The sequence below is a fragment of the Ovis aries genome, chromosome 24 (genome assembly GCF_016772045.2).
Source record: "Ovis aries strain OAR_USU_Benz2616 breed Rambouillet chromosome 24, ARS-UI_Ramb_v3.0, whole genome shotgun sequence".
Taxonomy (NCBI): domain Eukaryota; kingdom Metazoa; phylum Chordata; class Mammalia; order Artiodactyla; family Bovidae; genus Ovis; species Ovis aries.
The window spans coordinates 36,641,355-36,656,340 of NC_056077.1; the positions used below are offsets into that span (position 1 = coordinate 36,641,355).

At 45.2% G+C, this 14,986-nt stretch overlaps 1 protein-coding gene across 7 annotated transcripts in view; it reads right to left on the reverse strand.

Moving 5' to 3' along the window:
* Positions 1–14,986, reverse strand: part of STAG3 (STAG3 cohesin complex component) — a 28,759-nt gene that overhangs the window by 7,724 nt on the left and 6,049 nt on the right. For 4 of the 7 annotated variants that reach the window (XM_060405644.1, XM_060405646.1, XM_060405643.1 and 1 more), the window contains 22 exons: positions 14,473–14,569; positions 13,700–13,776; positions 13,219–13,423; positions 12,692–12,843; positions 6,720–6,793; positions 5,749–5,872; positions 5,160–5,258; positions 4,876–4,955; positions 4,447–4,554; positions 4,092–4,206; positions 3,843–3,948; positions 3,559–3,662; positions 3,226–3,318; positions 3,027–3,116; positions 2,574–2,774; positions 2,383–2,453; positions 2,203–2,290; positions 1,656–1,736; positions 1,478–1,585; positions 1,166–1,334; positions 924–1,060; positions 61–162 (listed from right to left, as the gene is read on the reverse strand). In XM_060405644.1, coding sequence (XP_060261627.1) covers positions 61–162; positions 924–1,060; positions 1,166–1,334; positions 1,478–1,585; positions 1,656–1,736; positions 2,203–2,290; positions 2,383–2,453; positions 2,574–2,774; positions 3,027–3,116; positions 3,226–3,318; positions 3,559–3,662; positions 3,843–3,948; positions 4,092–4,206; positions 4,447–4,554; positions 4,876–4,955; positions 5,160–5,258; positions 5,749–5,872; positions 6,720–6,793; positions 12,692–12,843; positions 13,219–13,423; positions 13,700–13,776; positions 14,473–14,569 — 2,481 coding nt within the window. The remainder of the gene's footprint in view (positions 1–60; positions 163–923; positions 1,061–1,165; positions 1,335–1,477; positions 1,586–1,655; positions 1,737–2,202; positions 2,291–2,382; positions 2,454–2,573; positions 2,775–3,026; positions 3,117–3,225; positions 3,319–3,558; positions 3,663–3,842; positions 3,949–4,091; positions 4,207–4,446; positions 4,555–4,875; positions 4,956–5,159; positions 5,259–5,748; positions 5,873–6,719; positions 6,794–12,691; positions 12,844–13,218; positions 13,424–13,699; positions 13,777–14,472; positions 14,570–14,986) is intronic. The other 3 variants (XM_042240228.2, XM_060405647.1, XM_060405645.1) reach the window with 1 other exon arrangement.

Sequence of the window (14,986 nt, forward strand, 5' to 3'; positions counted from 1 at the left end):
CTAGGGGTGGGCCACAGAGGGGGGACAGAAGGTCTGAGGCCCCCCAGGCAGAAGGGGTACCTGCTTGAGGCTGAGCAGCAGGATTCGGGAACAGTGGCTTCGGTCAATCTGCCTTGCTCTAGTTAATGTTTCCTTGATAATATCACCATAGTCATTGTAGAACTGATGGGAAAGAAGTAGAGAAAATGATGTTGACCACAGGAAAGGACTGTTTGTGTTTTGATTTTTTCTTCACAGCCCTATTACCTCCTTCCAAAAGGACATGAGGTAGGGAATGTGAATCTAAGCATGAAACAACTCATACTAGACCACAACTCCAGCCAGTAGGGACAAAGCCCCAGAGAAATCACGGTTTAGGCAAATAATGAAGGGAAGAAACCCTGCCTGGAGTCCATTTCTCAGAGAAGAGTAGGAACCTGCCAGAACACACTGCTACCACACTGAAACCTTCGCTGTTTGTCTCCCCTGGAACAGAGGCTCCAGGGGGCAGGAACAGTTGACTTTTGTTCACTGAGGAGCCCTTAGTGCCTGGGATACTAGGTACTCAATAAACAGAAATCAGCACGATGGTGGGTTGAGGAGACCAAGGTAGGTATCTAGGTACCTTGGAAGGACTGAACCCTCTTCTGTTCTTTTTATTCCCCTTCTTACATCACCCCATTCCACAGACTAGGCTCACAGAAAGAAAAATTTCTGGACAGGAAGATTAAGGTATTTTCCTTCCAATGAATTTCTTCCTAACAGCTTTTTCTCCACAATTATTTACTACTAAGTCTCTTTTCTTTGTCCCTTTATTCTAAACTACGGGCCTTCCCCTGACTTCTCCTTTAAGCTTGGTACTATCATCTCCCCACCCTTTCTATAGCGCTACAATGTCTGAGGTCAGGGGTCAGAGCCATTCTCAGCCTGGCGCCATGCTGTACCTTGTTGTAGTGTTTGAAAACATCCGAGGCTGCGTCCATCTCCAGCACCCCATAAAGCAACAGCTTGCAGAACCCAGCCAGGAGGCGGCGCCGCTGGTGCAGCTGCTCAATCTGTAAGCGATCCTCCTGGGAATGACCTGGCTCCCCGCAAGTGCAGAGTGGAAGCGTCAGAATCACAATTCAGGCCTCTTGCCCTCCAAGGCCGCAGGCCTGAGCCTCAAACCCTTCCCAAGCCCCGGTACCACTGCTCAGCTCCCCAGGCTGGATGAAGACGTGGTCCATGAGGAAGCTGGCCAGCTCAGACTGCAGAGTGGCTTCAGGAATAAAGACAAGAGGCCTAAGGAACTCTCGTCCCCCTACAGTCATCTGAGGACTGAAGATGAGAAGCAGGTCACTTAACAAGACAAAAGCCTGTCGGGGGAAAAAAAGAATGCTTAAAAAGGACAGAAAATTGACCACAACAGAAATTATATTGCTAATTTCCCCTCAGAATGGGTTTCCTCAGACCATGGGAGTGGGGCTACAGACGACATGCATCCTTGACAAATGCTCACTTGCTCCTGGATCTCAGAATCCACGTCTGAGAGGCAGCTCTGGCAGAGTTCACAGAAGGCCACCATCCTGCCCTTCAAATCCAACAGCTGCTTCTGTGGAGACAATGACTTCAGGGGAAGGAATGAAGGAAGACATTGGTACTCCATTCCTGTTCCCCCTCCTCAGACCCATATTCACCTGGGAAGCATCTGATCCAGAAATGTGGGTTAGTGTCCAAAGAATGGAAAAATAGACCAGAGTCAAGGCTGGCAGGGTCACCTGTAAGAACCACATGTTAAAGAGCAAAGATCAGCAGAGTAACGGGCAGGCGCGGAGAGACACAGATAGGCAGATACACATGAAGGAAACAAGGAAGAAAAAAGCAGACCAGGAGAGAGAATGAGATGAGGAGAGACCTACTTCCTTTTCTGGTGAGGAAAAAAGTGATTCTGGACAGTCTTCAGAGGATTCTATCCTGAGCAGGAATGCCATCTCTTCCTGATTTAAAGTCTCCTATAATCCCTCAATATTATCCTTGACTCCCCAGAAGCCAAAGAGAATGACTGTTTTCAGGTGCTGAAAAGTACATTCACGTTCCAAGAGTGGGACAGAGGAACAACATGCACGACGGAGCTCTCTCGTCCACTCCACGTCCCTGGGGCTGGAACCACCTGCAAGGTGGCCACCTAGGACATGGGGCCCTTACAACTCCACTTGACTCCACATTTCCAACTTGTCTACTTGCCTGGTGAGGAACCTCTCCTGTGTCCACAGCCTTTCGGAGGAGTTGGTAGCAGGGCTCATAAAGCTCCCAGCGGGTTAGGTCGTGGGCACTTGGTGGGGGGTGGAGGCAGGAAGAGGGAAATGTTACACTCCAACAGACACCGGCAGCAATAGAAGAGGGAGCAGGAGGGGAGCTGCTCACTTGTAGAAGGCAGAGAGGCGCTTCAGAGTGGCTGCCAGACTGTATACCTCATCTTCATCTAGGAAGGACGACTGAGGAAGAAAGGAGGTCCACGTGGCATTTCCCCGAGAACTCGCGGATGCACACCCCCATATCTCGTGGCCTCTCCCACACAGGTCTGGGGAGTCCTGTCACGTGGCCCTACTTCCAACCTGAAGCAGTTCTTCGAGCTCCTGCTGGAAGCGGTCGGTCAGGAGATCCACCAGCTGGCTGCGGGCAAAGTCCACCCGGGTGAAGAACGTGAACTCAGGATTACACAGCAGATAGAGGGCGTGAGCACCAGCCTCAAGCACTGCAGGCTCCGCGTGCTTTACCACCACCTCCTGGAGCTGCTGCAGGAGCAGCTCCAGATGCTGAGAGAGAAAAGGTGGGAGAACAGTGTCGTGGGGTAGCTGGGGAAGAGAACTCCTCCTGAGGGGACTAGAGACAGGAGAAAGGAAAAAGCATTGACATTAAACTTCAAGGATAAGATGCCTAAGAGAAGGAAGGCTTATTGGTTTTTCTAGAATCTATGTCCTTAAGAAAAACCAGGTACTGGCGGTGGAATCTCTGGCTCTGGGACAAAAGCAGCAAGCCAGAGGGAATGTGTTGTCCTCTCCCCTCACTTTCTCCAAACGCCTGGTACAGTAGATGTTGAGGTCGAAGTAGTTGAGAAGCTGCAGCAGGGGAGCCACCTTCTCTGCGTCAGCTGAGAACTGCAGTGATTCAGAGGGAAGCCTGCTTACAACCTGCCACACTGCTAATTTGGAGGCCACTTCCTTCCACCCGCTCTTTCCCAGTGGCTGAGCAATGAGGCACCTCTACCTTGGCCAGGAGCTGGGGGAGCAGGGGGATGAGATGCTCAGTCAGCTTCACCTTGTCGTCGGCTTGGATCTTACGTTCTTTGGGGGTTAAGCCCTGAAATTAATCATTTGGGATGGGGGAAAGGTGTATGTATGTGTATTCCTCTGCGTGATAATCTTATCTTCCTAGGAAGATAAGCAGCTCCCTTCAGATTTCTTTTGCTAGAAATGGAAATCTTTTGAGAGGCAGAGGAAGGAGCATCCTTAGGGTGCTCCTCAAAAGATGAGGACAGACAGTACCTGCCTGGATTTAACACTGCCAACACCCCTCAACCCCGCACCCCTCACGCTGTACCTTCCTCCCTGTGACCCGTCCCACAGGTGGGTGGCCCTCTGAAGCTTGCCGGACACTGGACACAAGGATTTCTATCAGCGTGCTCTCCTGTACATCGCCCAGGTCTGGGTTGGCAGGCGGATGGAAAACAGATTCATAGATTAGCCACACCCAATCCCTAAGAACCCCCTCAAGCACCCCCATCACCCATGACCTATTCCTTTTACAAGTCAAGAGAGAAATCTCTCCTGGTTTCCTATAAGGAGGGGAGAGGGCCCCTTCCCTGGCTATCAGCTGGCACGCACTCTGGTCCTTCTCCAGCAGCAGGCTTGTTAGACTCTCCCAGTCCTTCAGCAGAGGCCCCGCACAGTCCCACAGGCTGTCAACTAAGTATGCGGCGTGGTCATGGAGCTGTGGGAGAAGGTAGATGTTAAGTGATATGTTAACACGCTAGAAGTGGCTCCTGATGAATCATTTCTCCCCTTTGTGTAGAGCCAGCTCCCATCCTTCTCTACCTGCACATCTTAGTACAACAGTTCCTTTCCATACGTCACCTCACTCTCCACAAAAAAGGACAGCAGAAGGTAGAAGAAAGTCCTCCGGGGGCGTGGACTTCGGCGTCGCTCCCTCCCGCCCAGCGCTCTTGTCTCACACTCAGGGTAGAAGAGCCTGGTGGAAGGGACACAGGGAAAAGGCACAGCAAAGGAGAAAGGAAGAGTCCAAATTACCACGGAGGGAGGGGCTTAACGGAGAAAGCGACACAGAGCTAAGGGAAATCTCCAGGGATTGAGGAGGGAAGGAGGCACCAAGGGAGACTAAGGGGTTGGGGAGGGGAGCTTAGAGCAGCAGCAGATGATGGAGAGAAACCAAGATGGTGTTAAAGAAACAAAGAAAAGGAGCCCCACTCACTTCCAGTACAGAAACTCCCCTGCAGCAGAGGCCAGGGCTCTGTTAGAGGCGTACACGACAGGGTAGATGCTCTCACAGTCTGCATCTGTCAGCACCCCGTCCATGCTCCTGCCAGGAGAAAAGCAGAACGAGCAGGTGGATATCGATGTTGTCCTCTGGCACAACTGAGGTTAGAAGGGAGGCAAAGCCAACAAGGATTAACTCACAAAGAACTTGCAAATAGAAGAATGGGAGACAGAGGGATATGGAGTTAGAGAAGACAGGAAATTTCCCCCTGAGCTCTTGCAACTTGGGGATGATCTCGGTCTTTCAACCTGTACACAGACAGGAGTCAACCTACAATGGGTGAAGAGAAAGAGACTCCGGAAGGGCCTGTCTGATACTGAAAAAAACCCTGAGATGCCTGTCTCTCCACTTCCCAGGACTCACTTGAGGATAAGTATCAGCAACCTAACGGCCTCCACTGCCACGTCATACTCCCGGTCCATGACCATGGAAACCATCCGGTCCTGTAAGGAGAACATCACTTAGTACCTCCTTGTATCCATCCCCAAACACCATCCTCTTAGAATTTGAGAGATTCCTAAAGAGAGGGTGTAGAAGCAGACAGTGGGACAGCCACAGATCCGTAGAAGCAAGAGAAGTGGGAAAATGAGGTGAGGAAATGGGAACCACAGACAGAGCCAAGCACAGGAGCACGGTCCTGATTTTACCTTAAAGCGGCTGGTAAAGAGCTCCAGGCGCGCAGTCAAGTCTTGGTTGCCATACAGCCCCTTGAGAGCCTTCAAGCACTTCAGACGCACATCTCGATGCTACCGAGGAGAATGGAAACATGAATGACTCCTCCTCTCCTTACCCCTGCTGGATCTCCATCGTTCCCCCTCAGCTTGCTTATCCTGGGCCTGGGGTCCTCGATATTGAAGACTCTGAGATGTCTCAAAGAGAATGAACAACTGTCTTCTCACTTAAAACCCCAAACTCTCCTTTTCAGCAGAATTAAGCAATCCTGATTAAGAGGATCTTTTGGCTACCACCCCAGCACTTGTATTACCACCCTATCAATAACTTTCTTGCCCTTTCATAGGGAAAGTCTTTCTCCCCTCAACTCTGTTTTAAGGCATTTACTCCCCTAAATACACCCTTCCTTCCCCTAACTTCTCTTACCCTCCCCAGTACTAGGGGAGTTTTGAGGTTCAGTGTCTTGATGAGTTCATCACTGATCACTAGTGAAACACCCAAGTGGCAAGATCAGGAAAAGCTGAAGCATCCTGGGGCAGGGAAGAGGACTGACTCAACTCTCACCTTATCATGCAGGGTCCAGCCAATATATTTTAAGTAGCTGTCAGTGAGGAAAGAGGTGCTGTAGCTCTGCATCCAAGATCCAATCTCCTCGATGCAGATGGCACGGATCTCAGGAAGGACATCCCTAGGCACAGAGAGGAAACTGACCCTTTTCACCTTCTCTCCAAGCTGACTTTCTATCCTAGCAGATTATCTCTTTGTCACAGAAGAGTCTATTTTCTTGATTAAACATCAATTACTAGCTCTTTCACTTCCTCCTCCCAATGTAAATAAAATACATTAAAAAGTGAACAGTTCCCTTCTATAACCAATCATTAAAACTTATCCTCCATGCCCCTTTTAAACTGATTTCGGAATCTTAACTATCGGCCAAACTGCGTGTGTGGTGAACTGAGATACAGCTGATGTACAACATAATTTTCAGGTGTACAACAGTGATTCATAATTCTTAAAGATTATGTTTCATTTATCCTAAGACGATGAGTTATATTCTCTATGTTGTACAACATATCCACGTGTGTGTGTGGATTCCACTTCACGGACACTCCTTAATTCTACCAGTTGTTTACCCAGTATACAACTCCCCTGCCTCTAGCACAGTGAAAGGCAGGGTGAAGTGGGCTGGGAAAAGGCCTGTAGAGCTGTACACCCTCAGAAAGGCCCTGCTTTTGGCTCTCTCCTCTTGTCCTCTCAAGGCTCAAGCCCCAGGAAGATGGGGGAGGGGAGGTCTTAGGCAAAGTTTGAGCAGAATAATACTCATCAATGCCTGATGCTTTTATCTTCCCTCCCAGAAGAGTTTATACAATCCTTTGTAGGCAGGAATAAATTAAACCTAATTTGGAACATCTGTTAGAGTTTTTCCCGAGCTGTGGGACTAACCAGATAACAGGGTTAGCAGGGGACCTTGTTATTTCTACAGACTCCGTAACTGAGGACCCAGCTGCTTCAATGAGAGGAGCACAGTAACTCACCTGTACCGATGTACAAAGACACCCCTGAAAAGGGCATTCATCATCCCCTCAATCTCCTCTTGATGCTCTTGAAGCTGGAGGATGGGGAGGAACAGGTCAATCTCTCATGTCCCCCAGCAGTATAAGGCCACAAAAATATTAGAAAAATATGACATTCACCTGTTTCCTATTAATTACAGGGCACAGTCTGAACCTCTTGTATCCTATGTTCCCTTTTAAAGCTTTTCTTTTAAGTTTTCAGGTCATGTGGCTTTATTTCCCACATGTTCACAATACTTCTATCTCCCCAAATCACGTTTTTCTCCACATGAAAAATACACATCTATAAATAAGGTATGAAAGTTACAAGCTACTCTCTCTTTCCTTTGAGGGTATGGATTAGATACCTTGGAAAAGAATATCACCCACTCATCCACATGTGATAGTGGATACCGCAGTGAAGTTAGGCAGTCAGTAAGATACCTCTAAAACACAAAGCTGATGAGAAAGCTGGCAAATGAAAGTAATTAAGCTAATCAGTCTAAAGCAGAGAAAAAGAAAATGTAGCCAATAAGTTATCAGAATAGAAAAAGGTTAAACCTTCTAATTCTGGAAGAAGCTGTATAGTCAACTAATGCCTGAGATTTGTGTTTTGAAAAAATAATATCCTTCTGTGTCTTGTTATTTTACCATCTTTGGCTATTTAGAGGTCCTAGCTGGTGGTTATACAAGTTTTTTACAAACATCAATTGGGGAAATTTTTTTAATAAATGCAATTTGTTTGATAAAAGAAATGGAACAAAAAAAAGAGAAGGATGCAATTAAATTCAATTCAGTTCAGCTGCTCAGCTGTGTCTGACTCTTTGCGACGCCATGAATCGCAGCACGCCAGGCCTCCCTGTCCATCACCAACTCCCGGAGTTCACTCAAATTCACATCCATCGAGTCGGTGATGCCATCCAGTCATCTCATCCTCTGACAGAATGTGGTCCACTGGAGAAGGGAATGGCACACCACTTCAGTATTCTTGCCTTGAGAACCCCATGAACAGTATGAAAAGGCAAAATGATAGGATACTGAAAGAGGAACTCCCCAGGTTGGTAGGTGCCCAATATGCTACTGGAGATCAGTGGAGAAATAACTCCAGAAAGAATGAAGGGATACAGCCAAAGCAAAAACAATACCCAGCTGTGGATGTGACTGGTGATAGAAGCAAGGTCTGATGCTGTAAAGAGCAATATTGCATAGGAATCTGGAATGTCAGGTCCATGAATCCAGGCAAATTGGAAGCGGTCAAACAGGAGATGGGAAGAGTGAATGTCAACATTCTAGGAATCAGCAAACTAAAATGGACTGGAATGGGTGGATTTAACTCAGATGACCATTATATCTACTACTGCGGGCAGGAATCCCTTAGAAATGGAGTAGCCATCATGGTCAACAAGAGAGTCCGAAATGCAGTACTTGGATGCAATCTCAAAAACGACAGAATGATCTCTGTTCGTTTCCAAGGCAAACCATTCAATATCACAGTAATCCAAGTCTATGCCCCAACCAGTAATGCTGAAGAAGCTGAAGTTGAACGGTTCTATGAAGACCTACAAGACCTTTTAGAACATCCAAAAAAGATGTCCTTTACATTATAGGGAATGGAATGCAAAAGTAGGAAGTCAAGAAACACCTGGAGTAACAGGCAAATTTGGCCTTGGAATACGGAATGAAGCAGGGCAAAGGCTAATAGAGTTTTGTCAAGAGAATGCACTGGTCATAGCAAACAACCTCTTCCAACAACACAAGAGAAGACTCTACACATGGACATCACCAGATGGTCAACAGTGAAATCAAACTGATTATATTCTTTGCAGCCAAAGATGGAGAAGCTCTATACAGTCAGCAGAAACAAGACCGGGAGCTAACTGTGGCTTGGATCATGAACTCCTTATTGCCAAATTCAGACTTAAGTTGAAGAAAGTAGGGAAAACCACTAGACTATTCAGGTAGGACCTAAATCAAATCCCTTATGATTATACAGTGGAAGTGAGAAATAGATTTAAGGGACTAGATCTGATAGAGTGCCTGATGAACTATGGATGGAGGTTCGTGATATTGTACAGGAGACAGGGATCAAGACCATCCCCGTGGAAAAGAAATGCAAAAAAGCAAAATGGCTGTGTGGGGAGGCCTTACAAATAGCTCTGAAAAGAAGAGAAGCGAAAAGCAAAGGAGAAAAGGAAAGATATAAGCATCTGAATGCAGAGTTCCAAAGAATAGCAAGAAGAGATAGGAAAGCCTTCCTCAGCAATCAATGCAAAGAAAGAGGAAACCAACAGAATGGGAAGGACTAGAGATCTCTTCAAGAAAATCAGAGATAGCAAGGGAACATTTCACGCAAAGATGCACTCGATAAAGGACAGAAATGGTATGGACCTAACAGAAGCAGAAGATATTAAGAGGTGGCAAGAATACACAGAAGAACTGTACAGAAAAGATCTTCATGACCAAGATAATCACGATGGTGTGATCACTCACCTAGAGCCAGACATCCTGGAATGTGAAGTCAAGTGGGCCTTAGAAAGCATCACTACGAACAAAGCTAGTGCAGGTAATGGAATTCCAGTTGAGCTATTTCAAATCCTGAAAGATGATGCTGTGAAAGTGCTGCACTTAATATGCCAGCAAATTTGGAAAACTCAGCAGTGGCCACAGGACTGGAAAAGGTCGGCTTTCATTCCAATCCCAAAGAAAGGCAATGCCAAAGAATGCTCAAACTACTGCACAATTGCACTCATCTCACACACTAGTAAAGTAGTGCTCAAAATTCTCCAAGCCAGGCTTCAGCAATACGTGAACCGTGAACTTCCTGATGTTCAAGCTGGTTTTAGAAAAGGCAGAGGAACCAGAGATCAAATTGCCAACATCCGCTGGATCATGGAAAAGTAAGAGAGTTCCAGAAAAACATCTATTTCTGCTTTATTGACTAGGCCACAGCAATTAGATTAGTGATTCTCAATTTGGGGTTCCCACAGGACTTTATCAAAGTCTGAAGACAGTTTTGTTTACTACGGCCTGGGTACTACTGCCACCTAGTGGATACAGGCCAGGTATGCTGTGGGTTTGATCCCTGGGATGGGAGATCCCCTGGGGGAGGAAATCGCAACCCACTCCAGTATTCTTGCCTGAAAAATCCCATGGACAGAGGAGTCTGGCAGGCTACAATCCATGGTATGGCAAGGATTTGGACACAACTGAGCCCATATGCTGAAACAATGCCAGGACAGCCTCCTAAATGGCACTGTTGAGATTAGATGTTACCTGTTACCCTAACAGGTAACAGGGAAGCAGAATTGCAAGGCGACATTCTTGAAGACAACCGACCCAACTGAATAATTCAGTATCCTGAAGGGAAAGTGGAGGCCGGGGCAGAGGTTCTGTACAAGATTAAAGGAGACTTAAGAAACACAAAAGACCAAGTGAAATGCACAGTCCTTAACGAAGCCACAGTCTGGCTGGAACTAACCAGATATAAAAGGCATGGAAACAGTGAGAGATTTTATTTTCTTGGGCTCCAAAATCACTGCAGATGGTGACTGCAGCCATGAAATTAAAAGATGCTTCCTCCTTGGAAGACTAGCTATGACCAACCTAGACAGCATATTAAAAAGCAGAGACATTACTTTCCCAACAAAGGTTCATCTAGTCAAAGCCATGGTTTTTCCAGTGGTCATGTATGGATGTGAGAGTTGGATTATAAAGAAAGCTGAGCGCCAAAGAATTGATGCTTTTTAACTGTGGTGTTGGAGAAGACTATTCAGAGTACCTTGAACTGCAAGATCCAACCAGTCCATCCTAAAGGAGATCAGTCCTGAGTGTTCATTGGAAGGACTGATGGTGAAGCTGAAACTCCAATACTTTGGCCACCTGATGCAAAGAACTGACTCATTGGAAAAGACCCTGATGCTGGGAAAGATTGAAGAAAGGAGGAGAAGGGGACGACAGAGGATGAGATGGTTAAATGGCATCACTGACTCGATGGTCATGAGTTTGAGCAAACTCCGAGAGTTGGTGATGGACAGAGAAGTCTGGAGTGCTGCAGTCCATAGGGTTGCAAAGAGTTGGACGCAACTGAACTGAAAAGGCATTTTGGGGACAAATGGAAATTTTAAAATATGAGTTGGGATTAGAAAATATTAGGGAATCACTGTTAATGTTTTTGGATAGGAAAATAGTATTGGGATAATACAGGAACATGTTTTTTTAGAGGACATATTCAAATCTTTAGGTTAAAATATCTCCAGGTGGCGCTAGTGGTAAAGAACCTGCCTGCCGATTCAGGAGGTGCAAGAGATGCGGTTCGATCTCTGGGTTGGGAAGATGCCCTGATGTAAGAAATGGAAACTGGCTCCAGTATTCTTGCCTGGAAAATCCCATGGGCAGAGGAGCCTAAAGGACTACAGTCCATGGGTCACAGAGAATCGGACATGACTGAGAACACACATACACATCCACAATTTAGTAAAAAAATATCAAGGGAAAAAAAAATAGATGAAGTATAGTGAAATATATGACTGAGTGATTGAACGAAATAATAGTTGTTAGATCCAGATAGTTCATATGTTGTGTTCATTCTACCAATGTATCTTTTTGAACATTTGCATATTTTCATAATTAACGGAAAAGGAAAGAGAGGGAAGGAAGAAAGGTGGTCTATCAATACCAAATTTTACGTTAAGTCAAAAAGGGAGACTGAAAAAAGGCCATTGGCTATAGGGATTAAGAAGTTACTGGTTTGGAGAGAACAACTGGAAAGAAAAAAATGGGGATAGAAGCTAGGTGGCAAAAAGGATTCAGTTGGATATTAAGAAGGAAATACTAAAAGGATAGAAATGGAGTAACTTATAGAGAAGGATTAAGGATAGATTCAAACGCTTATATACATTTATAACTGGAGAGAGGAAACCAGTGGGGAGGGAGAAATTAAAGACAGAAAGTAAAACTACAACTGATGAAACAAGAGCCAGAGAAGTCCAAATAAACTAATCACACACGTGTATATAAGATTTGAGACAGACTTAATACATATACTGTTTAAGATCACACTGACAGTGAAAACAACAAAAGAGAATCCGGGAAGTAGAACGTTCCCTCCTCTAATGATTTAGCATGGAAGAGTTCTTTGATGAGAGCTGGAAAACAGTCAGTTGGCACAGTTAGACATGGTGAGTCCTGCCAACCTCATGGATGGGGAGGTCTCAGATACTCTGGAGAAGTAAGGGGAAAATCAGTGTTAAGTTTCATGACATACACAGCTGTTTGAAGGTTTGCACAGTGTAAGAGATTTTTTGGGGGGTTATGTCCTCTGGTGGTCTTCTTCAGGTTTAAAAGGAATCAAGGCAAGTACCTACTATGTGCTTAGGTAGGCAATTTACTTGTCTCATTTAGTCGTCACAAAAACAATTACCTCCTTTTAAAAGGAAAGGACACTGAAGCTTAGAGGTTACATAAGGCCATGGAGCTAGTAGCTAACTGGAACAGAATTTAAATCCAGGAGTGAACGACAGGCCTGTGTCCTTTCCATTCCTTGAAAACTTGGCTTCCTCCACCAGCAGTTGGCCTCCCAGCACTCCTGCACACCATACACTTGAGATAAAAGTCAATGCTCAATTCCTTGCACAACATGCAGGCACAACACTTAAACACTTGTGATAATGAATGCAGACAATAGAAACTGAGCAAAAATGGAATTACAGAGAACTTTTAAAATTTACTCTAAACTAGAGATGCTCTCTCGAACCCACATCCCAGAAACAAACTGAACATACAATGACCTCCAACAGGATGGGTCTATTAAACTACTGCCAGACTCCCTCATTCACTGTCTGAAAGCTTGCCTGGGCACTGTGCCGGGGAGAGAGAAGCTTGGGGGCTGATAAGGCGGTATGATAAGCAGCTGTGACGGAAGCGAGAGCGGAGCAGGAGGCAGGGAAACGTCTCACCTCTCTGCGTTTCTCCAGCAGGCTCTCGAGCCGCTCAGGCGCTCTCTGTCCCGGGCCCTTATTCCGTTCAGCCTCGTACTGACGCTGATTGTTGTCCTTGTGCAGACTCAGCTGGAGGGCAACTCTTACCAGGGAGGTCATCAGCTTCATGGCTTTGAGTCGGTAAAAACAAGATAAGAAAATCATTAAGTGAGAGGAGGGATGGTATGTTCAAAAAAGAAGGAAAAATCCTAAGACTCACTGTTCTGGAGTGGGCTTTTTCTCTCCCTCTTTTGGGCTTCTTTTAATCCTTAGCCTGTTTTCAGTGAGCTCTGAGAAACATGTTAAAGCTGGAAACTGTCACTATGATCTACCCTTTTTAACAATCCCACTAGTGAGAAACTGGATGAAGGTTCAGGACAGAATAAGCATGACCTTGAAATAAACAGCTAGAATGCAGGCAGGAAAGAAGATCCAGGACTAGAGAACAGAAGGACATTCTACCAACCCCCATGAGAACATTTACAGAGTTAACAGTGACCACTTACCAGCCAGGGTGCTAGTGTGACGGAAGGCACGGACCTGGGAGTCTGAGAGGCCAGTGAGCAGGGAGATGAGGTTGTCCATGGGGAAGCCATCGTAAAGGAGGCTGTACTGGCACTGGTAGACCAATGTTCTCACAAATTCACAGAAGCTGCCCTGGAACTTCTTCCAGGATGGGCCTGAAGCTGTCAGAGGATAGTCTCCTGAATCCTAAAGAAGAGTTCATGAAAAAGATGGGAGAGTTACTACCAGATCCATGGAGTCATAGGGACTGGATGTCAAAACCCAACCATATAGTAAAATGTACATCTTATTCTCAACTCTGTAGGCATATTTAGATAATATATATAGGTCCCTTTTGCTCCCAAGAGATTAAACCCCTCCTTCCGAAAGCTATCCTATTTCCCAGAATTGAAAAGAAGAGGGTAATGGGCCTTGTATTTTGCAATAACAGTGGCTAGAGGATCCTGGACAGTCTTCCTCCACCTCATTAAACTGTTCAGTTAGGTGCTGGATGATCTCTGAGTTAGACATCGTCTTGAACATCTCAGGGGTCACAGTGCCTGAGGAATGGAGGAGATGAGATACTTAGAAGGAAAATAACAGATACCATGACCATTTACATAACATTTGAAGATGATCTTAAAAATACATTGAAAAGAGATCAGGTGGGGAATCAGAAGACCTGAATCCTAGTCATAAATGTGCTACCATCTAACTGGAATATCTGATATAAGGCAACCTGTCTAAAAAACCCCAGGGAATCAAACAGCAGAAAACTACAGTTAAAAAAAAATATTCCAAACAAAAAGAAAGCAAGAAAACTATACCAGGTTCTTATAATACAACCTGCAGTCTTATAAGACTATCTGCCCCAGCAAATTAGGTCATGGCCTTTGGGGACCTGGGGCCACAGTTTAAGCAGAGAAATATGACATGAAATGGCTGAGAAATAAGGGATAAGAAAATAAAAGATTATTTAGAGAAAAGAAAAGTCTGATGGTCCAAATCTGTAAACATCATCACATTAGTATGTCTATTTTTCTCCAAAGGATTCTGTCTCCAAACCAATACATTTCATTACTGGATCACTTCCCTATTTACCAATCAACAGTGTAGTTGATACTAGTTAAATAAGGGAAACTTTTCTTACACTTTACCCTCTATTTATAGGAATGCCTAATTCTACTCATATTCACAAAGAAAAAGTTTTATAAAAGAAAAAGGCTGGGGGTTAGAAAAGCGTAAAGTTTCCTCACCTTTACATCCACAAGACCGGATGAAAAAGTTAACGAGCTCCAGGAATGCGGCATCCTGGTCTTGCTTGTAGCTATCCAGCCACTCATCTACCAAAGACTAGGAAAACAGTATGGATGATTTCTATTTCTGGCAATATGATAGACTAGAAATTCTGTATAAGCTTCCTAACTGACACATCTAAACTTCTGATTAAAATATTAAAAACATCTTTTAAATGAAAGGTAGAATTCCATAAAACCAAAAATGGAAGTGAAGGTAGCAACTCTGGGAGATAAGCAAGCTGACTTTTGCTGAGGGTCTACTAAACCCCGGGAACCCTAACTTTCTGTCCAGATGGATGCACAGAATGTAGAGCACAGGAGACAAAGGCTAAAGGGCTTCCAAAGTGAGTAGTCCAAAAGGAGGCTCCTGCAGAGAGGCATACCTTCATGAGAGCAAGAATGAGAAATAGATTTACAGGTCAGAAGAGAAGCAAGACAACTAGCTTGTTATGACCTTAGTGTGGGGTAGAAG